Source organism: Hevea brasiliensis, chromosome 18 (assembly GCF_030052815.1).
Source record: "Hevea brasiliensis isolate MT/VB/25A 57/8 chromosome 18, ASM3005281v1, whole genome shotgun sequence".
NCBI lineage: Eukaryota > Viridiplantae > Streptophyta > Magnoliopsida > Malpighiales > Euphorbiaceae > Hevea > Hevea brasiliensis.
In genome coordinates, this window is record NC_079510.1 from 4,998,700 (window position 1) to 5,024,899 (window position 26,200).

The 26,200-nt window shown below is 34.1% G+C and overlaps 1 protein-coding gene across 5 annotated transcripts; it reads left to right on the forward strand.

The window, feature by feature from the left end:
- Positions 1-26,124, forward strand: LOC110640929 (uncharacterized). Of its 5 annotated transcripts, none has more exons than XM_021831713.2 (4): positions 1-1,263; positions 1,501-1,626; positions 25,190-25,283; positions 25,718-26,124. In XM_021831713.2, the coding sequence occupies exons 1-4, from the start codon at positions 160-162 to the stop codon at positions 25,729-25,731; spliced, it is 1,338 nt and encodes a 445-aa protein (XP_021687405.2). In that variant the 5' UTR covers positions 1-159; the 3' UTR covers positions 25,732-26,124. The 5 variants fall into 5 exon arrangements, with proteins under 5 accessions (XP_021687405.2, XP_057997219.1, XP_057997218.1 ...); XM_058141236.1 differs by having other exon boundaries at positions 25,728-26,124; XM_058141235.1 differs by lacking the exons at positions 25,190-25,283; positions 25,718-26,124 and adding exons at positions 14,691-15,698; positions 15,799-16,150.
- Positions 26,125-26,200: the final 76 nt, after the last annotated feature.

Here is a 26,200-nt window from a genome sequence, read left to right on the forward strand (position 1 = left end):
TTTTAGGGTTTTTTTGCCCAATGTTGTCCTCCTTCGTCTCGATGCGCCAATTGTGAACCTAGCCCTCCATCTGAAAATTCTTCACACTTCGAATTGAAGATTAGCTCCAAACCTATCCTTGTTTAAACTTCCTTTATCAAAACCGAATTCGCCGAGGAAATGAGTACAACGATTTACATGTTGTTGCGTCATAGATGTGGAGAAATGGTTCTCTCTATGTTTGAAATCAAGATCCCAAAAGATGAAACAGCGGAACCTCATCATCTCTCTGCGATTCTTGAATTTCCGGAACAAGAATATCCCAGAGGAATGTGCTCCGTCCAGTTGGGGTCTGAATTCTACTTTCTTGGTGGGGAACACGACTTGGAGGATCCCAGGCCTCCTTTTGATCAATGGTTTCCAAAAGATGTGTATATCTTTGACCCTATTGACGGCAAAGGTTCGATCAAAAGGGGTGTGTCTATGAACACCGGAAAATGTGATCCATGTGCAGTTGTGGCTGATGGTAAGATTTTTGTTCTTAGTAGCAGCATTGCTTTTGACTTCACTCTACCTTGTTATAACGAGAAAGGGATGCCCATCGATAATTCTATCAGATTCTTTGAATGCTTTGATCCTGAGAGCGATAAATGGATGGTTCTTGATGATCCGCCAATAGATATTCCGATCTGGTGGCGCTTCTCCTTTGTTGGCGGAAGGTTTATTTTCTTTGTTGGCAGGGATGCAGACGGTTTCTGGTTACTTTCAGTCTTCAATCTGGACACCTTAGGATGGACATCCTCGACGAAGGTGGAGAAAGAGAAGATTACCACTGACGATATGCTCATTTTTACTGCAGCTGGGGAAGATAGCAGCGGCAAATACCTGTATGGATTGCATGGATATCGCAACAACCGTATCTTAAGGTTAGGGCCCTTGTCTAATGTAGACCAAAATCCAAGAATGTTCAGCAGCGTCCCAATTAAGACTATATCAATGATGGAAGAAGTCGACTCTTTTCATAAGTTGAATTGTAGCAGTTTTATTTTGCACTTGGGGAATCGGCGTTTCTGTTATCTGCTCACTGGATCTCCTCCTCGTGGTTTTGGATTTCCTGCTACTATTCAAGATGATTACTCCCGCACTGTTAAATTGTTTGTCTTCGAGGAAACCAACTGCAGTGCATCCGAATTTTATCCAAATGTTGTTTATTCTGCCAGTTTTGAGATCAAAACTTCATTCATTAATAGGGGTGATATCATTAGCTGCCATATCCTTAGCCCAGTAAGCTTTTAATTTTGTGTTTTTGTTACTATAAATGATACATCTTTGATTATTTACAACCATCCAACTTGTTACTGTGCTGAAATGGCTTAACTCATCAGTAATTCTTTTCTGATGGGATCATTTTGGTTTTAGCTTATATGAGGAAATTTCCTCTGTTACATCCTTCAGTGCTTCTTTTTTATTCGTGTAGTATTTTTGTTTGGCTTTTGTTGGAATTTGATAATGGTTGTGCAGGGAGAGAAGCATGAGAGCATGAAGAGGAAACAAGAAGATAACTGGAAGCATGAGAGCATGAAGAGGAAACAAGAAGATAACTGGAAGCATGAGAGCATGAAGAGAAACAAGAAGATAACTGACAAAGTAAGATTCGATTATTGTTTGTTTCCTTCTTGCCTCTCCTTTGTTACGGTTTGAATCCCTAATAAGGCAGTTATAGGTAATTGGGAAAGAAAAGAACTAGGAAGAAAAGAAATAGAGAATTTAGAGAGAGATAATAGCAGAGATAGAGAGAAGAAAGAATTAGAGAGATGAGAACTTCAGTTATCATTTCAAGTGTTCTTTCTACTTATTTATACAGCTTCAGCTAGCTTCAGTTATTCTAACTGAGTAGTCACAACTGTTCTTGTCTAAATGACTCCTCTTAACTACCTCTATAACAGTTCATCCTCTTAACTATTCTCTAGACTTCTTCCTTCTGTACTTTTTCCTCACATATGTAACAATCTTTAGCACCTTCTTGCCCCAAGAAGGGTGCAAAATCTGGAAATTGGGACATGATGAATGAGGCATCCTCCCATGTTGCTGAATAGTGAAGCCATTTGATGAGAACTTGTGAGACTGGTAGACTGTTCCTGGAGATAACGCTTGACTGCAATAGTTTTTCAGGGGCTACCTGCTGTAGTTCTTCTTGCAACACTGGAAGCTCTATGTTAGGGTTTATGAAACCCTAAGAGAAAGAAATAGGGAAATAGAGGTAAGAATAGAAAGAAGAGAGAATAGAAGAGAGATGGTGTATTCTTGCTAATTCTTGGAATGAATTACAACAAGGTTACAGTTGAAGTATTTATAAACAATAACTGCCTTGTAACTACTTCAGCTGACTATTCTAGCTAACACAACAGAATTAGTTACGCTTCCTGCCAATTAATAACCCCTCAACTCTTCTAGAATTCCTAATCACATCTTATTCTTATATTTCCTCCTATAATATGTAACAATACCCCCTCCTCTGGTATTTTCTTGTCCCCAAGGAAGTGGAACTTCGGGGAACTGGCCTTCAGTAAAGCACTATCATCCCAGGTGGCGTCTTTTGCCGACAGATTAAGCCATTTTATAAGCCCTTGTTCCACGTGCTGGTCCCCTCTCATGACAACTCTAGTCTACAATACCTGTTCAGGAACCACTTGAATGCGATCATCTTCCATAATAGGCCAATCAGTAGCAACAAGAACACCATCTCCGACCTTCTTCTCAAGCATAGACAGATGAAAAAACAGGATGAATAGCAGATGTTGGAGGCAAATCCAGGTGATAAGTTACCTTCCCAACTCTTGCCAAAATTCTGTTTGGCCCATAAAACTTGGCAGGCGGCTCAAGGACTTGTCTTACATCAATTGAAGTTTGCCTGTATAGCTGGAGCTTCAAATAAACCCAATCCCCAACACCAAACTCCCTCCCAGTCCTCCTTTTGTCAGCCTGCTGAGTCATTCTGTGCTAGGCCACTTGTCAATTCTCTTTCAATAGATGATTAAGCTGCTGCCTCTCTTTTAATAACTTCCTTAGAGCCCCTACTGATGAATCGAGTTTCTTCTTCATGAAATGTGGGAGGAGCATACCCATACAATGCATCAAATGGAGTCATTTGAATAGCATCGTGAGAAGATGAATTGCACCACCATTTTGCCGTAGGCAACCAAGACCTCTAATTAGGGGGCTTTGAATGGACCATGCACATCAAATAATTGTCCACACATTGATTAACTCTTTCAGTCTACCCATCGGATTGAGGATGATAGGCAGAACTAAAATTGAGTTTAACTTCCATGCTCTTAAAAAATTCCTGCCAAAATGAGCTAGTAACACTTTGTCCCTATCAGAAACAATCACTTGAGGAGGACCATGCAATCTAAAAATGTCATCCATGAAAAGTTGAGCAACAGAAATAGCAGAAAATGGGTGTGCCAGTGGAAGAAAATGGGCAAACCTGAATCTACACACAACCACCAAAATAGTATAATGCCCCTTTGACTTAGGCAGGCCTTCAATAAAATCTATAGACACCTGCTGCCATGCTTGAGTAGGAATAGGTGGAGGCTGTAACAACCCTGGATACGCACAATGTTCCCTCTTACATATAGCACAAGTCTCACAAGTACTAACTCAATGTGTTACATCACTAAACATTCTAGGCCAAAAGAAAAAAAAAAGAAAAAAAAAAGAAAAAAAAAAAAAATATATATATATATATATATATATATATATATATATATATATATATATATATATATATAGAGAGAGAGAGAGAGAGAGAGAGAGAGAGAGAGAGAGAGATTTCAAATAGGTATAATGGACACCTGAATGACTTTGTACAACTGAACTATGATAGGATTCCATCAACACATGCCTTAAATTGGTTTTAACTCCCACATACATTTTGTCTCTGTAATATAGAATCCCATTTTTCACCTAATACGCAGAAACAACATCCTTACCCAATGACTGCCTCTTAATTAAATCAGAGGCTCTCCTATAAATAGCAATCAACTTTTGCATCCAAGAAAGAATTACCACTGAATACATAGAATAAAAATGGGTGCGCACATCAATAGACCTCCTGGATAAAGCGTCTACTACCTTATTTTTAATACCCTTCCTGTATAGTATTTTAAAATCCAGTTCCAACAACTTGAGATACTTCTTCGCTGCAGATTATTATTTACAAAAGTGGCATTAATTTTGGAGTGTTCCCCAAAGTGAGAATTGTGATAAAGAGCCAGTAGATGCTCTTTTAAACTCCTATTACTCCCTACATACAGCTTATCCTTATAAAGCAAAAGGCTATCCTTATAAGAGTACCCAGGATGAGCCAACTCATCTATTGAAAGCTGAGATATTAATTCTGCAGCTTGAGGATCCCCATCATAATTGTGAGACAACTGAGTCATCCAAGTAAACTGCAAGGAGGCATGAAGAGTGTAATTCAGCATATGCTACTGCACGTTTTCTAGACAAAGCATCAGCAACTTCGTTATCTACACCCTTTCTATACAAAATCTTGTATAGTTGTATTGCAGCCCTAATAATTTAGAAACACCCCTTAATTGCAAGTTGATATGCAATATTTGCTCCATGAAGTGCTCAATACTCTCATAGTTAGTCTTAATAAAAAATGGACCTTTCTCCAAGTAATGTCTATACTTGGAGACAGCAAAAGTAATGGCCAACAACTCTCTCTCACAGACTGACAAGGCATTTGTTTTGGAACCAAATGCCGTAGAGATATATGCAATGGGATGCCCTTTCTGTTGCAAGACTGCCTCCATCCTAGAACCACTAGCATCTATTTCAAAAGTAAATGGCTTAGAGAAATCAGGAAGTGCTAATACTGGTGCTTGAGACATGATTGTTCTAAGATTATCAAGTGCATATTGAGCTGCATCAGTCCACTGGAAAGCATCCTTTTTTAACATATCAATAAGAGGTTTACTGATTATACCATAATTGTGGACAAATTTTCTATAATAACTCCTCAATTCTTTCACTGATTTAGGGGTTGGCCAAGATGTAACAGCCTGAATCTTGGCAGGGTCTATGGCAACCCCCCTTCCAGATGTATTAAGGCCCAAATAATCCATCTCAATTTTGCTAAATGAACACTTGCTGAGTTTGGCATACAATCGTTGTTGTTTCAACACTTCAAAAACTAATTCCAAGTGTCGCAAATGTTGTTCCCATGATGAACTATATATGAGGATATTATTAAAGAATACTGACGCAAACTTCCTCAAATAGGGCTGAAATATGTGATTCATAATAGCCTGAAAAGTGGTAGGGGCATTTGTTAGCCCTAAGGGTATAACAGTAAATTCATAATGCCCATGATGCATCCTAAAGGCTGTTTTATGAATATCAGGTGGACTCATCCTGATTTGGTGGTAACCTGCCTTTAAATCAATCTTAGAAAAGATTAAAGCACCATGAAGCTTGTCTAAAGGATCATTAATTATTGGAATTGGGAACTTGTCTTTGATAGTGAGGTCCTTTAACGTTCTATAGTCAATGCAAAACCTCCAAGAACCATCCTTTTTCATGACAAGAAGTATTGGATAAGAATAAGGACTGGAGTTGGGTTGTATGACCTCATTTTGTAACACTTCATCCGCCAATTTCTCTATTTCTGCTTTGTGAAAATGAGGGTACCTATAGGGCCTAATATTCACAGGTTATACTGTTGGTACAAAGGGAATAGAATGATTGTGGCTTCTTATTGGTGGCAAGGTCTTTGGATCTTCAAAAATACTCTGATACTTATTTAATAGATTCTTTAATTCAACTGAATTAGTATCAGGAGTATTTGAAACAACATTACCTATTAATTTAAAATGCATTGAATGTGATTGAGACACTTCCACACAGAATAAAGGAGTTTCAAAATACTTCCCTTGCTTTTGTTAGACCAGCTGAAAACTCAAACAATTAAGTAGCTTGGATTGAAACTCCATGTCACTAACTAATATTATCTCCTTTCCATCCTTCTTGAAACTGATTTTAGAATACTGGAAATCAAATAAAATCGGATTAAAGTGTTTTAAGCCAATCAACTCCAAGGATCATATCAAAATTGCCCATTTCTAATAACCTGAAGTCAAAGCTGAAAGGATATTGATGAATCTTTTAGCTAAATGCAGGCAAATACAAGTACTACCAATTTTTCTACCATCTGCTACCTTAACAAAAATTTGCAGTTAGGTATCCAAGAAGCTATGGGTACTTCCATTGTCCACCAGAATTAGGAAAATTCCCTGTTTTGAAACTTGCCAATAACCCTAATAGTTTCAATCCTTTGAATTCCCTCCAAAGCATGAACTGAAAGAGTTATTGCCTTATCATTGTCAGGTACATCTCCCTCCATTGCATCATGTCATTCTTCCTCCTCTTCTTCATTTCCCTGCAATAGGAAAATTTCTCTTTCCTTCTTAGTCACTTGCAAGGACATTAATGTTTTCTGTTTACATTGATGGCGAGGGTTGTATTTTTCTCCACTTAAAGCAGGGCCTGGGTTGCCTAATTGAATTTGGATTAGTGGAATTGATGGAATTAGTCTTAGTGACAGGGTTGATTTACAGAAGATTGACTGGTAGTAGTTAAGGTTTTCTGCACAGAATTTGATTGTTTTGAATTGGCATTCTGGTCTGTAATAGGAGGTTTAGGAGCATAGGGATAACTTTGAGAATGTTGATTAAATTTATAGGTGAAAGGTGCTGAAGGTGAGAAAGTGTTAGATCTAAAATTAGCTTGGTAGGCTCTAGAGTAAGGAGTAGGTTTCTTGGTAGAATTTATGAGTTGTTCTTGCAATCTTGCAACCTCAATAGCTTGGGAAAGATTAACTAGTTTCATCATTTTAACCATGGGTCAATGTCATTCCTTAATCCACTAATAATGCTCGATCAAAATAATAATAATAAGCTTCCCCTAGGTTAGGCATAAGTCATTCCAATCTGATTCTCCATCTTCAAATCTATCTTGATACTCTTCAAGAGTGCTTTCTTGCCTTAATCTCATAAATTCTTCGACTACATCTCCTAATCATTCATCCCCAAGCCTGCAACACAATTCCTTCTCAAAATCTTCTCCAAGAATGACCTCCATCACCCTTAATCCAATTATGATATGCATCAGCTCTTTCTATCAAGAATAAACTTGCTATTCCCTTCCTCAGGAACCCCATACATCTCAAAACACTTAGCATATTTCCTTAGCCAAGCCTTAGGTTCTTTGCCATTAAAAGTAATCAATTTAACTTCGGGCAAAATTTTGGACATACCTTCCACATCAGTTGCAGATCCAGAGCTATTGTTATCACCATTCTGAGTTACATTATTGTTCTCCTTTGATGTGGGAAGAATTCCCCTTCCCTCAATAGTGGCAGCAGAGGCACCGGCTTCCTTATTGTCACCCTGATGCATTCCTCTGCCTTTGTCAAGTAGATTTCCCCTAATTTTGTATCACAATTCTTCCAGAAGAACATTTCTGGTATCAATTATACCTTGTTGAGCTCCTTGTTGCACACTTTGCTTAATTTCTTCTTTCAATTCCTCCTTATTCCTTCTGGTTTCCTCTTGCAAAGCCTTAATAACTTCCTCCAAATTAGAGATCCTTGATTCCTGAGTAACTGCTCCAGATCTAGTCATCTTCACAGTGTTTCGAATCCAAAAAGAAAGCTAATGCCTCACACAACTTAGCTCTGATATCAAATTGTTATGGACCAGATCTGATACAATCTCTAGATAGAGATTGGAACTTAGAACAGAGAAGAAAGATGAGATGAGAAGAGAACAGATTGGATGAGAAGAGAATAGAAGAGTACAAGAGAGAAATGTATTATGTTATTGATTCTTGGAATGCCTTACTACATAAGTTCTCTCCTTCATACAAGAGCAGTGTAACTGCATCCTAACAGAATGGCATAATCGCCTACAACAGATTTTGTTGCTAGTAAAGTATCTTTCCCTCCAATTCCTTAACCACCCAAGACTAACACTACTTATCATTATTCCTCTTTCTCCCCCTATAGTATGTAACAGATCACTAGTGAGATGGTCATCTTTATTAATACTTCGAAGATACACATGGAATGTTTTACACAATTTGCTCTAGTAAGTTCGTTCTTATGACGAATCAGAACTAAATTAAAATAATAAATATAAGTTTAGTTCTACATGATTTTGTTCTTACAATAACAATTTTTTTTTCAATGATATTTAGTATGATTTTTTGATTTGATTTAAAATCCTATGAACCATGCACAATCCCTATATTAAATGTTTAATAATTTATAATAATTTTATTTATATATATGTATGTGTGTTAAATTTAATTATTTAAAATAAAATTAAATTAATATTGAGAAAATTAATACTCAAAAAAGAATATAATTTCATAAAAATATCTGACATATTTTAATATTTAAATTATTATTTTTACTGCTTAATTATATATATATATATATATATATATATATATATATATATATATATATATATTGTAACTCAATATTATTAAATAACGGTGTCTAATATATTTTAAATTATAAAAAATTGTGATAAAAAAATATAAATACTAAATTATAACTTAAGAATAAATTTTGTTCATCACAAAATTTTTATATCTATTTCGAAAAGAGTTAAAATCTTAACAAAAAAAAAAGTTAGAATTCTTTTCCATGCATTATATAAAAAATTATTTATAATAGTATATTATAATATTCAATTTAACATTATAAATAATATAAAAATAAAACTATTTTTATATATTCACAAATCACTTCTTCATTTATATTTAAAAAAAGCATATAGGAATCTTATAATTCACAAAATTTGTCAAAAATATTTTAAAAAAATATAAAAATGTTATAATTTTACACTTATACCCTTTAAGGCATTTATTTTCTTAGTAAAAGAACTATGATTTAATAATTGCCATGGTAATTTGAATCAAAACCAATGCCAAAGACTCATCAATAAATTGCAATGAAAAATAAAAATACAGAAATGCCCACATATTGAATTAACATGTTAATGAATGATAAATTTATTCATAACATATTTTATCAACTTTGGAATGACTACGAGTCGGGTGCAGGAATTAGTCCCTCTGTACTTATCCCATAGAAAATTGGGATAAAGCAAGCTTTCTAACTAGAATTTTTCTTTTTATTTTAATTTATAATTATATAATATAAATTTATTTATTAAAAATATAAATTATAAATTAGGAATGTAAATTTTACGCATAAATACTTTAATACATAAAAAAAATAATTTAAATAAAAAATAATAATATACTACTATTTGATAGGTTAAAAGAATTCAAGGCAAAGATATTTTTTTTTCATCGCTGTCTTGCACAATATCAAATTTGTAAAAAATTGATCAAGTCAAATTTAAAAACAATTGTCATTCTATTTTAACTCTACTAATGAGAATCAATGCCAAAAAGTATTGAATAATTAATGATTTTAAAAAATTAAAAATTTGATATATAAATTATTAAAATGCAATTAAATATTAGCAATTAATATTAAGCATTAAAGTAAAAAAATACATAATCAATTTTAATTAATTTAATATTAAGATTTAATTGTTATTCTGTAGTACAAAAGGATAATAAATTAGTGGTAGAAAAAGTAAGAAAAAAATAAAAAAAAATCTAAAATAATGCATTTTCGTAATATCAAAAAGTTGATATTCAATTTTTCTTTTAATTGTGAGATTCACATATATGGATTTATAATTTTGTTTATAAAATAATATTTTAATTGTAAGAATTTCAATTTTGATTATTGAATAAATTTATAACTAAATTCTAAAATTAAGAAAAATTATTAAAATTAAATTATTTAAATATAATTAAAAAAATTCATATAGATTTATTTATTTATTTTTATTAAATAGAATAATAAGTTTTAAAAAATAGAATAAGTTTTAAAATCTTAATTTTTCTCTAAATTTTGTTTGTTAAAAAAACTAACTATTGGAGAGGGGCGTCCATTAGGCCTGAGCAGTATTTAGTTTAAATTGATAAATTGAATCGAACGTCGCCATTTCACTTTAATTGATTGCTTTTTTAGTCCTAACGATTTAGTTCGATTAATAATTTTTAATAAATTCAGTTTTCAATTCGATTTTCTTGCCCATTATAACCGAACAACAGACTAGGTAAACTAATGATTGCATTTTAAGGTTCTTGGGCCTTTTGTATCGTTTAATCCTACAGGTTTAGCCATTCAGGCCTTCCTATCTCTTTCTTAGTTTCTGCTGATTGTTATCTCCATTCTATTCTGTTCTCCTTGGTGCTACTATCACTTCACTCCCATTGCATTTCTTTCTTCTCCTCTCCTTTTCTCCCAATCGCTAGTCCCACTCGCCTCGCCTCTCTTCTTCCTTTCTTTCTAGTGCGTTTGTTATCCCTTGGAAGGCCATTCGAAGGTTACACCTCCTGAGTGCTGGTGAGTGAGCTCCCATTCCCATTTTTCTATACTCTATTGTTGATTTTCTTCATCTATTTTTGTACAAATGGGTTATTGTTTGAATAGATTGTGCCTTCATCCAATGTAGATTTTAAAATGACCTCTCCAATTAAGATAGTTTTTGTTTGAGGTTTGAGAGACTTCACTGGTTTGATGGTTTTTACTTCTTAGTTTGATGTGGTCCTGTTCATACTTTATTTCATTTGTAGAATATTCCTAAATGAGGCTGGGCATAAATGTTTAGATGGTTTCCTTTATTTTATTTTTATCAATTAGACTAGCCATTTTTGTGATGTTGTCATGTTGGATTAGTAATTTTTGTGATACTATGATGGTGGACTAGTCATTTTTTGATTCTGTGATGCTGGCTTATCCTTATGAATTTTTATTTATGGATTTTAATTCATTATAGTTATAGACTTCTATGTAATATTGTGTTGTGTGGAGTTTTATGTAGTAAACTGGTAATGTGTAGTGTTTTAATCTTATGGACTTTTATGTAGTTTAAAGTTATAATATTATGGAATGTGCACTCTCATTTAGTATTGATTTATAATTTTATAGATTTTGGATGAATTTATAATTTTATGGATTTTGATGTATTATTTATATTTATTTCTTAGGAGTAAACTGATTTTTATGTAATTTTGTAAAGATTTTAGTTTATGGCAACCGAACTGAACCGAACCGTCTATTTTCTGTTTGGTTTGGTTATTCTTTGAAGGTCGGTTTGGTTTGGTCTATTTTTTTCATTGATTCGGTTATTCAGTTTTTCTAGTTTGTTTCGATTTGGAACCGAACCGACCGAGTGCTCCCCCCTAGAAAACAAGTTTGATATTGGCTTAATAGGTAGTCAGTTATAGCTAGCATAAAATGTCTCCAAGCATATCAACGGTTAAGAAAAGAAAAGTAAATTTACTTTGTTTGAGTGCAAATAGAAGGCACCTGCGCTTGCTTGAGAATCTTCTCTTCCATAATCAGACCCATTTTCTTGAGTAATTATATAGTAATTCAGTGATTTCATGTAGGATGCGTCGATAGAATGGCAAACTACTGACAAGTTAACATGTAGATAAATTTAGTTATAAAAAAAAAAAAAAAACTGTTTGGTAGTTACTTATTTTGGGGTCCACTTTTTTTATTTGTAGATTTATTCATGTGTCTAAATTTTATTTGCTTGTCATTCCATATAGGATTGACTATATGGAATCACCATTTTATTATATAATTTTTCTATTTTCTTAGCATTTTCTCCTTTTCAAGCGACTATTACAGTTCGTCCCTCAATAATAATAATAATAATAATAATAATAATAATAATAATAATATTTAATTCTTGTTATACTAAACCTCCTCAGCCTTCTTAAAAGAACGAACCTCCCTTTCACCGTTTTTTTAGCACCAAAATAGAGAATCTCCTTTTCCATAATCAGACCAATTTTCCTAGCATTTTCCCTTTTTCTAGTGAGTGTCACAACTCATTCCTCAATTTTAGCATCGGGTGATTCCTAGGAGCAACTGCTAAAACAGAACCCAAGACTCATAGGCACATCACCATTACAGCTTATAGGGGTGGCCACGGTCCGGTTTCGAACTGGAACCGAACCAGAACCGGTTCGGTCAAAATCGGATCGAAAGCGGTCAAAATCGGAACCGGCTTTGAATCGGACCGAAACCGTCCTTCTACGGTTTGGTTTAGGTTCATATTTGTTAGAAACTGTGAATCGGCGGTTCCGAACCGAATTGAACCGACTGTTCCGAACTGGACTAAACCGGCGATTTAAATACAAAAAAATTCAATAAATACCTCACTCTACTCTTATATATATATATATATATATATATATATATCATTAATTCTCAACACAATTATTCTCTATGCTCTCTTTAATTCTTAATACTCTTTCAATTTCTCTCAAATTTTCTAAATAATTATTTTCTAACACTCCTTTTAATTCTCAGTACTTTCACAATTTCCCTTCTTTATTATTTTATATGCTCACTGAAATTTTTAATACTATCTCAATTACTCTATTATTATTTTATATCTTGAATGAAATTTTCAATACCCTCTATTTTAATTTTTTTTCTTTTATACTTTTTTAATTATCAATTATCATATAATTTTTTAAAAAATGGAAAGTAATACTCAACTCAACTAAGCTTTTATCCCAAAAATTTATTGGGGTCGGCTATATAGATTCTCTTTCTCCACTCTAAACGATTTTGGGTTAAATCCTCGGAAACGTGTAATGCTTTTAGGTCATATTGTACTACTCTCCTCCAAGTCAGTTTAGGTCTACCTCTTCTTTTCTTTCTATCCTCTAACCCAATATGCTCTACTTGTCAAACTGGAGCTTTTGTATGACCACGCTTCACATGACCAAACCACCTTAATCTCCCTTCTCTCAACTTATAACTGAAAATTTTGATTCTCCTAAATCCTAAAGGAATACATAGGCAAAATTAAGTTCATGCACCTTTTTCTAATTTTTTTTTTATAAAAAGTTAATTTCATCTCTAGTTTTTTAATAAGCTCAAGTCTTTACTTATTAAATTTTTCTTAAAAATAAGTCATATTCATTCTTTTTTTTCTTATTTTATTTTGATTGAAAGATTTATAAGAAAAATTAAAATATTTTTACAAATATAACTTAAATTCTAAATCAATAAAATTTTCCTCTAATTTTTTTCCTTTAAGACGCTCTTAAACTGCCTCTAAACCGCTTTCAAACCGTCCTTCAAACTGTCTCGAATCGTTATTTTTCGAATCGTCCTTTAAACCGTTTTAAACCGGGACTCGAACCAGAACCGGCGGTTCAGGAACCGTCTTTCAAACTGTTCCATAAAGGTTTGGTTCAGGTTTATGATTTCATTGAATCTGAACTAGCGGTTCAGGAACCGTAATCGGCGGTTCCTGAACCGTGGGCACCCCTAACAGCTTAGACCTACCCTAGCGCCTACCCATCTTTAACCTCAATCGCTCTCTTTCTCTTGCAAGTCATAGCCCCTGCCCTTGCCCCTGCATCATCATTCTTTTCTTTGATTTCTACCTATTTCATCTACTGAACTCAACCTATGCATTATCTTTCTTTTCTTTGATTTCTACCCATTTCATTTACTATATTCCCACCCATTCCTTTCTCCTTGCTCACGCAGCAATCTTCGCTTAGTCGAAATAGCAGACCCGACTTGCCTGCTAGTTCTTCTTGGTTTTGACTTCACCACAGCAGTTATTTCGTCAATTTCAAGTCACATGGCGTTCTCCCCATTTGCTTTTTTTGGCTAGACTCATTAATGCTAGTAGGTAACCTCAGCTAGTGTTGATTTTCATCATTCTAGTGCCTCGTTGAAAGTCCATGCCCTTTTGCAATCCATTCTGTATCCATATGTTGTGCCAGGATAGGTGAAGGTATAATTTCTTGTTTAAATACCATTGCAAATAAATGCTTGTGGGTTGTTGTATTGCCTTAAAAATGAATTTTTGAATATCCATTTGTTGAATTTTAATTGCTGGCTGAGAGATGGTACCTTGTTTTTTATTGTTATGTCCTGCTGTTGAATGCTAGAAATAATTTTTGCAAATCTTTAGTTTGATTTGTCTTGAACACTAATAGTTATTGATGTTTTTGGACAAACCCTATATCATTCCATACATAGAAGTGGTTAATAGTTTGATGGAGCAAAATATATAATTAGATGGTTTGATAGTTTGTGCTTATGATTTGTGGCCCTATATATTAAAGATACTTGTTTAGTTATTATATGCTTATTTTCAAATCGGATGTTTAGTTTATAAATGGGAAGGATCCATTTGCACTTTAAGGCTTCTGACTGTTATTTTTTTTTTCTTTCTTAACCTAAAAGTTGTTGAATTTGGGGAAATGATTGTTTTGTATATGCATAAAACATGCATCCACCCATGTCTAATATAATGTTTTTACTATATATTTTTAAGATCTACCTTTCATAATTGCTGGGATGTTTTGATATTTTGAAATGAATATGGGTAGTGAGTTCTTGTTTCATTGAGTTGGGGCTTCTTCAATGTGTTAGATCACTTTTTCTAGATTAATATCTAACTAGTGAGTTGTTTATTTTATTGAAAAATAACAGCTGGAAATTAAAATTAATTTAAATTGAATTGCTATAACAAGTTTTCTTTAATTTTCCTCAGGTGATGACTACTCAAAGGAAGAATGTATGTGTAAATGAGTCATACGATTATAATCTTGAAGAATGGTTGATTAAACACAACACTAATGCTAGGTGGTCAAGCAAGCACCACACATGGAATTTGGATCCTGCTAAAAGTAACAACAAGGTGGCATCTATTAATTGGAACTCAGAATGGCCCACATTAGATACGGTGCAATTAGTGCAGGGCGTGATAATAGCTGTCATAGAATTTCATGATAAGAATGGGATTCATGGTTATCTTCATAATCATAAGAACTTTTTGTTGAAATTTGGAATGAAGTGCTATCTAGGTGCATATGTGAGGGACATCGTTAAAGTTTTTATCGTGCATGATGATAAGTCAGAGAAGAAAAATAGTGATTTGAAAGAGAAATCCAAAGATGCTGATATGACCGAGTTGGCTAGCATAATTTGTCATACCATACTTGGTAAAGAGATTAAAGAGTTACCTTCTGATTGGATTAACCTAATTGACAGCATTAATATGTTACACATGACTGATAGACATAAAAATGTTATTCCAATGGAATTCGTGAAGAATCATCCAGCATTGTGGCCATGGCAAAGGAGATTTATGTTTTACGAGGAATGTTGGGTTCGAGCTAAACATGCAACGACTGATGTGCACACATTTAATAGAAAAAGCGATTTCATCCACAATTGGGTTGGAAATGTTGTATTCGGTATCAAATTTGTTGATTGGTCTTCTAATATTCCTATCGATACACCGATGCGACGACTTTTTAATGATATGTGTGGGCGGTCTAGATTGAGAACAAATAATGGCTATGATCTCCTTCACTTTCTCAGGTCTTTTCATCATTACTACTGTGATCAAGATAAGTCACGAAATCCTATTATACATCAAACTGATAGCAAGGATTATACGAAGGAAGAATTTATCGAAATTGTAACAACACAGTGTTTTCCATTGTTTTTGGTGACCATATACAAAACATTATGCATAGATAATTTATTTTTGTAGGTATGTGCTTCTAGAATTTTATAAGCTATTATTTCTTTAAGTAATTAGAATTTATTATATTAATGTATCTTTTTGTGCAATTTCCTTTTATTTGGTGTAGGAAGTGTAGGGGGAAACAATCTTTTTTCTGTTGTAGGAAGTGTGAAGTGTGAGAATAGGAAGAAGGCCCTCAGCTAAAACAAATTCATGTATATCAGATGGAGTCTACATTCAAGGATCTAGAACTTCAAATTTAGTTAGTTAATTTTTAGTAACTAGTTTTCAATTTTTAGCTAGTTTTGGTTGGTTAGGCTGTTAAAAAAGTCAACATTGGTTGGCTTTCAACTAGCTAGTTATTATTTTTCCACTTATTTTCTTCATTCCACCCTCAATTGTATACAAGAGAGAACAATTATTGTGATTGAATTGAATGAAAACTTGCAGTTATCCACCAAGTGGAGACATTTCTATCATTGTTTTTTTCTTCTCAGAAAGCTAATATTGTTGCAATGATTTATGGGTAGATATGTGGAATTCTTATCTCTACTTTTAGATTTGGTTATCAAGATTCAATTATGTAATTCTGGCTTAAATTGGTTACTACTGCAGATAAAGCAGTTGATTGGCTTAAACGATTTAATCCCACATTATTTGATTTATAATATTCTAAAATCAGTTTCAAGAAGGATGTGAAGGAGATAATATTGCAGGGAGTTAGTGATATGGGGTCTCAATCCAAGCTACTAAATTGTTTGAGTTATCATCAGCTATTACAGAAGCAAGGGAAGAATTTTCAAACTCCTTTATTATGTGTGCAAGTGTCATAGTCACCTTTAACTACATTTTCAATTATTGTAGTAGGTAATGTTGTTTCAAGTACTCCTGATACTAATTCAGTTGAATTGTAGAATCTATTAAATAAGTATTAGTGTATTTTTGAAGATCCAAAGACCTTGCCACCATTCAGAAGTCACAATCATTCTTTTCCCTTCGTACAAACAACAGAACTTGTGAATATTAGGCCCTATAGGTATTCTCATTTTCAGAAACAGAAATAGAGAAATTGGTGGATGAAATGTTACAAAATGAGGTCATATAACCCAACACCAATCCTTATTTTTCTCCAGTACATCTTGTCAAGAAAAAGGATGGTTCTTGGATGTTTATTATTATTATATTTTATTTTTTACCAGCTTTGGATTTTTGTCTAGCTTAGCCGTATCTATGTGAGTGTGACATTTTGTTTTTGTGGCCTCTTCAATCAATATATCTTAGTTCTGTATGGTTACTCCAGTTAGGTGCTCTAGCAGAATCACAAACCATGTCACTTCTCCATGATACAAATGGATTAGAAGTTGGAATAAGTGATGCTATGTACTCCTTATTGTGCAGGGCAGTGCTTGTTTAATTGTCGTTGAATCACTATATAGGTTGCTGACTTAGTTTAAGATCATTAGTTGTGTGAGCATCTTTTCAATTAGAGTGACTCTACTAAGTTTTAGTAGCTTTCTGTTATTAATGTAGCTTTGACTACTATTCACTTCAAACTCAATTAAAGGCATTTGACTATTGTTACTTACTCTGTACTAGCATTCTTTTGCATGGAATTGTTTTATAGTGTGAATTCTAGTATCAATTCAGAGTTTGTAGCTTTTTGTTCCTTATTCATGCTAAAAAGATAGAATATGCCAACACTACTACGTAGTGGACTTTAGGTAACAGACTGTTAGCAACAAAACAATAGTAAAACTGTTGGGATAAATTTTGACAAATGTTCCTGAAGTTATCTAGTTGTAACATTACAGTCCCTCAATTTAAAAATGTAACATAAAACCCCATCATCTTTCAATTTTTGCACAGTAAAATCCTTCTAACCTCTAATTACCAGTTTTTCAGTTAGACGCTGACTTGGACAGTTTCAGCATGGAGCTTAGTCAGTATTTCTCTTTTCTCTCTCAAGCCATGTGTGAATTGAATCCTTTCTCTCTATAGACAGAATAATTTTTCATGTGTAAAAAGAATTATTTTATACTTTGCATAAAAGAGAAGAGATAAATATTAACTAAGTGTCATGCATGAGCTATTTACATCAGTTTCTAATTGAAAAATCAGTAATTGAAAGTCAGAGGCATTTTACTGTGCAAAATTTGAAAGTTTAGGGGGTTTTATGTTACATTTTAAAGTTAAAGGACTGTAGTGTTACAACTATATAAATTCAGGGACTGTTGTTGAAATTTATCCAAACTGTTGCCATTGAATATACGTGGCAACAGTTTAGTAGCAGTTCAAAACCATTACAAACAAATTAAGAAAAGGTATTAACATTTATTTAAACCACTATTCAAACTTCTACAATTCTACAAGTAGACAGTGAATTGCCAAAACTGCTGCACTAAACAAGAAATGGCAGTAATTTGAAGTGGTGCTTCATGCCCTAAACTAGCATTGTTTGTGAATTTTTTTACCTTCAGTCTGTCTCATAACAAACGTAGTGGTTTTAGGTTGCACGTGCGCCAACTCACCTTCATTGGTAGCACTATGGATAAGCAAGGCAACTTGATTTCAATCTATGTTGGTACTTGTTAGGGTATGGTTCTGGAATTTTTCTGATGCAGATTAGGCTTATACCAAAGATGTGGAGACGTCTCTAAGATATGGAGGAGATTGCAAAGCTCTAAGAATCCATGCCAAGGAGAAATTCCCTCTCGGTTCTAAAACTCACTTGCAGGTGATTTAATCATTCCTTGTGTAGAAAGAGATGATTCTCCTTAATTTCAATTAATCTGTACATGGGTATATATATACAATTGATTCCTATAATTGTGTTCTACTAATTAGGAAGAAATCTTAAATAAGAAATTCTAAATAGGAATACAGAATATAGAATATACAAAGAAATAATATAGTGATTGACTTTCCATAACACTCCCCCTCAAGTTGGAGCATAGATGTTAATCATGCTCAACTTGTTACAAATGTAGTCAATCCTAGCTACATTCAGAGCTTTTGTAAAAATATCTCCTAATTGCTTTCCAATTTTGATGTGTTCTGTTGAGATGATCTGTTGTTGAATCTTTTCACAAACAAAGTGACAATCAATCTCAATATGTTTGGTCCGCTCATGAAACACCGGATTAGAAGCAATATGGAGAGCAGCTTGATTATCACACCACAATTTTGCAGGCAGGGAGGTCTTAAAACCTGTCTCATCTAGTAATTGAAGTATCCACATTACCTCACATACTGATTGTGCCATGGCTCTGTATTCGGATTCAGCACTAGATCGAGAAACTACACTCTGCTTCTTGCTTCTCCAAGACACTAAATTTCCTCCAACAAAAATGCAATATCCAGTAGTTGACCTCCTGTCAACCTTAGATCCAGCCCAGTCGGCATCTGAAAAACATTCAACATTCAAATGCCCATGATTACCATATAACAAACCTCTTCCTGGAGCGCCCTTCAGATAACACAAGATTTGTCCCAAGGCTTCCCAATGAGCAACAGTTGGAGAAGACATAAACTGACTTACCACACTAACGGCATAAGCAATGTCAGGACGAGTGACTGTAAGGTAGTTCAATTTTCCTACAAATCTTCTGTATCTCTCTGGATTTTCAAACAACTCACTATCCCCTGCTAACAGTTGCAAATTTAGAGTCATTGGTGCACTACAAAGCTTAGCACCTAATTTTCCTGTCTCTGTCAATAAATTGAGGACATATTTTCTTTGAGACAAGAAAATACCCTTCTTCTCATAACTTCAGTACCCAAGAAATACTTTAACAATCCCAAGTCTTTGGTCTGAAACTGGGTTTGGAGGCAGGTTTTAAGAGATGAAATACCTGCAGAGTCACTCCCAGTGATGACAATGTCATCCATATAGACTACCAGTAGAATTAGACCAGCCTCAGATTGCCTATAAAATACTGAGTGATCACACTTACTCTTTTGCATACCAAATTCCTGTACTGCTTCACTGAATCTCCCAAACAAGGCCCTAGGACTTTGTTTCAAGCCGTAAAGAGACTTTCGAAGTCTACAAACTTTACCCAACTCCCCCTGAGCAACAAACCCAGGTGGTTGCTCCATATACACCTCCTCCTGAAGATCACCATGAAGAAAAGCATTATTGATATCCAATTGGTGCAGGGGCCAATCATATGTAGCTGCTAAAGAGATAAACAAGCGAACAGAAGTAAGTTTAGCTACAGGAGAAAAAGTGTCAGAGTAGTCAACCCCATATGTCTGAGCATATCCTTTTGCTACAAGCTTTTAACCTAGCCACAGAACCATAAGGATTTACCTTTACTGTAAATATCCATTTGCAATCAATAGTTTTCTTACCAGTGGGTAAAGGCAACAGTTTCCATGTACCATTAGCATCTAAAGCCTCTATTTCCTCTTTCATAGCAGCACACCAGCCAGGATGAGACAGTGCCTCACCAACAGTATTAGGGATAGGAACAGAGTCTAAAGAAGTAACAAAACACCGAGAATAAGAAGACGATTATAAGAAACAAAAGAAGAGATAGGGCAAGTACATGAACGTTTACCTTTACGAAGAGCAATGGGTAAGTCTAGATCAGAATCATGATCAGTATGAGGTACAGGATCTCCCAACGAAGTAGCTGGTGAAGGATTTGAGTCAGGAATCTCCAATCTCCTGGAATAAACATGAACAACGGGAGGTCGAGTAGGTCTAGAGGCAGAAGGATCAGGCTGTGGGAGAGGACTAGACATTGGTTGGACAGTATATATTAAGAGATCATCCTCCTCTTCTTGACTCTCATACACAGATGATGTAGGAAAAAATGGAGTGGACTAAAAAAATGTGACATCTGCAGAAACAAGATAACGATTAAGAGTAGGAGAGAAACAGCGGTACCCCTTTTGGAGCCGGGAGTATCCAAGGAAGACACATTTGAGAGATTTTGGATCCAATTTAGTAATCTGTGGACGAACATCACGCACAAAACAGGTACAACAAAAAATACGGGGTTCAACAGAGAACAAAGATTTTGTAGGAAACAAAGCTGTATAAGGAATATCCCCATTAAGGACAGAAGACGGCATACGATTGATCAAAAAACATGCCGTAGAAACTGCATCCGCCCAAAAGTATTTAGGAACTTTCATCTGAAAAAGAAGAGCACGAGTTACCTCAAGAAGATGCCAATTTTTTCTTTCGGCCACGCCATTTTGGGATGGGGTATCCACACAGGAAGACTGATGAAGAATGCCATTTTGTGTCATATAAGACTAAAATTGTGCTGAAAAGTATTCTTTGGCATTGTCACTTCTTAACATGCGCACAGAAATATTAAATTGAGTTTTGATTTCATTACAAAAGGCACAAAAGATAGAAAACAACTCAGAACGATTCTTCATTAAATATAACCAGGAACACGAGAGTAATCATCAACAAAAGTAACAAAATAACGAAATCCAGTTTTAGAAGTAACAGAACAAGGACCCCAAACATCAGAATGAACTAACTCAAAAGGGGATGAAGCCCGTTTATTGACTCTAGACACAGAAGGCAAACGATGATGTTTTGCAAACTGACACGACTCACATTCTAGTACTGATAAAGACTGAAACTGAGGACACAGCTTCTTCATGGTAGACAAAGAAGGATAACCCAATCTATAATGAGCTTCAAGAGATGTTAAGGTACTGGAGCAAATAAGCGACCGCGGTACATGATTTCCAGAATGTAGAGACCACCTGACTCACGTCCTCTACCAATAAATCTGCTTCGTCGTAAGATCCTGAAATAAACACTGATCAGGAAAAAAGAAAACAGAACAATTTAAGGTACGAGTAAGTTTACTAACAGAAAGTAGATTAAAAGAGAATTTTGGTAGACACAAAACAGATGACAAAGAAATTGACGAAGTCAGGTTCGCAGTTCCAGAACCCGTGACACAAGAAGTAGAACCATCAGCTAAAGTAACCGTAGAGGAAGTGAGATTAGACTGAAAAGCAGATAAAAGACTAGAATTACCTGTCATGTGATCTGTCGCATCAGAATCAATAACCCATTTGGATGAGGAAGACACAAGGCATGTAGTGAATTTACCTGACTCAGCGATCGCAGTGACAGGGGAACTGGTAGGCTTTAGAGATGCCTGATACTGGGAAAGCTGTGCAAAATCCTCTGCAGATACCAAAATAGTTTTCTCAGAGGAAGATATTGTAGAATCCTCTACTGCCATATTTGCCATCTGTGATCGCTGATTTTTCCTCTGAAGTTGCGGACAATTATATTTTGTAGGGCCAGACTCATGGCAATAATAACAAATGACTCCTCTTGAGTCCTGATTAGAACTAGCCTCTCCATTACGCTGATTACTTCTGTTGCTTGTAATTCCTCCTCTACTTCCTCTTCTATTATCCTGTTGTTCATTTGGATTATGGCCAATAAGAGCACTACTGGCAGGTTGTGAAGATTGTGTACTTTCTGTACGAAGGACTCCTGTGAACGTTTCATGCAAAGAGGAAATTTTAGAACTGGAGAGAATCTGAGATTTAGCAGTCTAATACTGTGAAGGAAGGCCTGCAAGAAAACTCATAACAGCCAGTTGCTCCCGTTGGGCCTGCTGAACTTTCACATCAGGACTAAGAGGCAACAATACATTAAGTTCCTCATATACCCGTTTAAAATCCATAAAATAAGTCGTGAGAGACTTATCCTATTTCTTAGCACGGTAGAATGCCTTACAAATATCATAAATACGTGAGATATTCCCTTTACCAGAATACAAAAAATTTAAGTAATCTATCAATTCCTTAACAAATTCACAGTGATTAATTAAACTAATTATCTCACTGTGAATCGATTTCCGAAGTTGCAAAAATAACCGAGCATCCTCTCTTAGTCAAGTTTGTCGTATATCATCAGTAGGTGAATCTTGAGTAAGGTGATCATCCTTATCAATGCTACGCAAATAGACCCTAACAGTCTTACTCCAATCTAGATAATTCGAACCATTAAGTTTGTGTTCCGTGATCTTAGTCATCACCGGAATCATATCAGAAATAATATTCTTATTGTCTGCCATTTGTTGAGACAAAGAAAACTAACCAAAATGCTAATCCAAAGTGTTTACAGCAGCAAAATAATCCAAAGTCACAAATCAAGTAAATACCGAAATAGGATCTGAGAGCCCAACCTAAGAAGTCATTTAATGGTGTACTGGATCAGGCAACAACACACAGTGGTGGAAGGAGGGGGTTGAGGCGACGCCGGCGATGTTGATCGGAGTTGAAACAGTCGGTCGGCGGCCAAGGTCTCTCCTGAGCTGGGTGGTGAGAACAAATAGTCACCCTAGATAGATGACTTGCTCTGATACCATGTAGAAAGAGATGATTCTCGTTAATTTCAATTAATCTGTACATGGGTATATATATACAATTGATTCCTATAATTGTGTTCTGCTAATTAGGAAGAAATCCTAAATAAGAAATCTTAAATAGAAATACAGAATACAGAATATACAAATAAATAATATAGTGATTGACTTTCCATAACACCTTGTTATGCTTGTTCTGTAAATTTGCTTCTGATTCACCTACATATTCTTAATTAAATGTTTGATTTTGAGGTTTAACTTCTAATTAACTTTATTATTAGTACAATGATAGAAGCGTCTTATCATTTTAGGCAAAAGTTTTTGCTATTTGTCTATGTTTTTCTTCTTGATATTATGATTCATGTAATTACTTTCATGTCTGGCCTTCTTTATTTTTTTTGGGATCTTTTTGAATTGTTCTTTCTGGATTCAGTCATATTTGAGGTTGTGATTAATAAGATTAGTTATTGATAACGATATAAGTATTTTATTGCTATTTTGATTTTTATAGAATTTCTCATTCCACTAGTTCAGGAAAAAAAAAAAAAAAAATCTCATTTCACTATTTTGTGCAATTTGTAGATTTTAGGTAGTTATATGCCTTTTGATCTTAGAAAGAGGCTTGATTCAGGCAATTCCCGTTTTTCTTAATGCATTTACTGTGAACCCTTTAGCCCAAATTAAAGCAACTTTGGCCTCAAAGCTTTTCTTGTCAAAGCTTTCATTTGTTATGTACTTATTGTGAGAAGAGAGCATAATGGTAAAGATCAGGATTTGTCAAATTCTCACTTCTAGGAAACTCTCTTCTCTGGGGGAAGGAGATAGTATTCTATTGTTAGGCGCATAGAAAAGCAATGGATTCCATTGGGAACCATTTTGGCAGATAGCTGACTTAAGAATGTGCTCTATATTTTTAAGCTCCTAACTTGGTCATCTGCTGTTTGAGGCATCGATCTGATCTTTATGATTAGAGTGAAAATTATATATTTGTTGACTTTAGGTTAACTTTGGATTTTATTTCTCAATTTCCTTGAATTGGTTTTCCTTGTTGAGCAAAAATTGAAGTATAAGAGGGGATAGTTGAGAAATTTCAATAAAATTAATATAAACCTGTCCATTATATATAATAGATATTTGTTTTGATATTTTTTTGGTTGGAACGTATAGAATCAATGATGAGTTTTCTTGATTATCTAGATAATTTTTATTTTGCACTCAACCTGTTTGTGTGGATGTCCAAGTGAATAATGGTATCATAATTTGAGACTTTTACCTATCTCTGTTTTCATGTGTTATCATTTCTTATATAATAAAAAAATACTTTAAATTTATGAATGCTATTCATGCTCAATAATCTTTTTACATTTAGAATGTAAGGATTTTGATTTATATTCAATTTAGACTTTTTTCCCTAGCTCACTCTATCTTGAGACTTGAGAGTACCAATTATTTGATGACTATTGGTTGATTCGGAGGTTTTGGAAGTTAAAGTTAACAGTGTGTCTCTATGCATTTATTATAAAGAAAATTTTACTCTGGGTAAAATAAGTTGTTCTTGATAACATGAAGCTCTCTGCTCTGCTCTTTACTTTTAGAAGTATAGTAGCTTGACCAAAAGTGTTTAAATATTTCAGTTAGCAGGTTATCTAGCCTGGCATGATGGGTGGAAGTGCAATAGATGATGAATGGGAGCTTACTTCACCATCCAATGGGGTTCGCACTTTGGCCTTAGTTGGGGTTATCTGTTTTAATGCGTTATCATTTCTTACAAAAAAATCACTTTAAATTTATGAATACTTACCATTATTCATTCTCAGTAGTCTTTTTCAATTTAGAGTATGAGAACTTTGATTTATATTCGATTTTAGACTTTTTTCCCCTAGGTCACTTTATCTTTAGAGTCCCAATTAATTTTAGAGCTGGGAAAAGTATTCCTCTTGATTATATTATATAACATTAGTCATTCTCTTGATTGTATTTCTCTAAATGTGTAGGTGGACTGGTTGAAAAAGTTTCCTACCTTATGTTGATTGGGTAATTGGATGATAAGTAAAATATCGTAAATTCTTGGATAGATGGTTATTTGTAAGATAATTTGGTCATGTGTTTTGAAGATGATGACGCGTATAATGTTTTCATGATGTGGTTTGGAAGGATTTTTTAAAGGGCGTCAGGGTCCTTCTCTTGGAGGAGGATAGCAGTTATGTTGCAGAAATAAAATCAAAACTTGAAGCAATGGATTATATTGGTTAGAGATCGTGATTTCCCCTTTTGTTCTTCACCATTTGTGTACTTCTTTTATTTTTGTTCTGATTTAGAAATTTTTATTGCATTGTTAACTTTGTTGGCTATAGAGTCTCATCTCTTTAGTTTTTCACTGTTTAGTTCTTTATATTAATTGGGTATATGTCATGGACTGCTCAAATGAATCTTAAAGATGTGTTTTTCTAAGATGATAAATAAAAAGATTTAAAAAAAAAAAAAAACAACAATAACAACTTCTCTAATATAAATGGGATGTTTTCATATGGAACAAAAATAACAAATTGATCTTAGATATTCTCTGTATGAAATTAGAATACAAGAATTTCTGGTAAAACCAATAAAATGTTATTAAAAATGCATCATAAGATCTCAATGCAATAATTATGGTTTTCTTCTTTAATAGTTTTTGTTTCTTAGTCTTGTACAGGTAATGACTTAAATCAAAACACAACTTCAATGTATGGTGATCTCATAGCCAAAAGAGTGCTTCCCAAAGAGCAATAGCTTCTACAGGCCTGGAAGAAAATTGGCCCTGCTTAAAATCAGAAAAAGCTGTAACAAAGTGTCTTGTACTGCTCCTGAAAGCACCACCAAAAGCCAAACTTTACTTCACCTTTCAACATAGCACCATTAATTAATATTACATTAAAATAACCAATTAAATTTTAATTTTCATTAAAATAAAATGCGTAGTTCTTTGAGTCTATGAAAATGAGTGATTGATGCTGCCTTAGTGTTTACAGAATTTTCTTGGATCAAGTACAAGTTATAAATGATAGAAATGTATTTTTATGCTTGTATGCATCTGTGCATATTTTATCTTTTTCTTTTTTTAATTTCAATTTTATATGTTCATTAATCTTTAGGATTATTAGATAGCATTATGACTAAATTAATCAA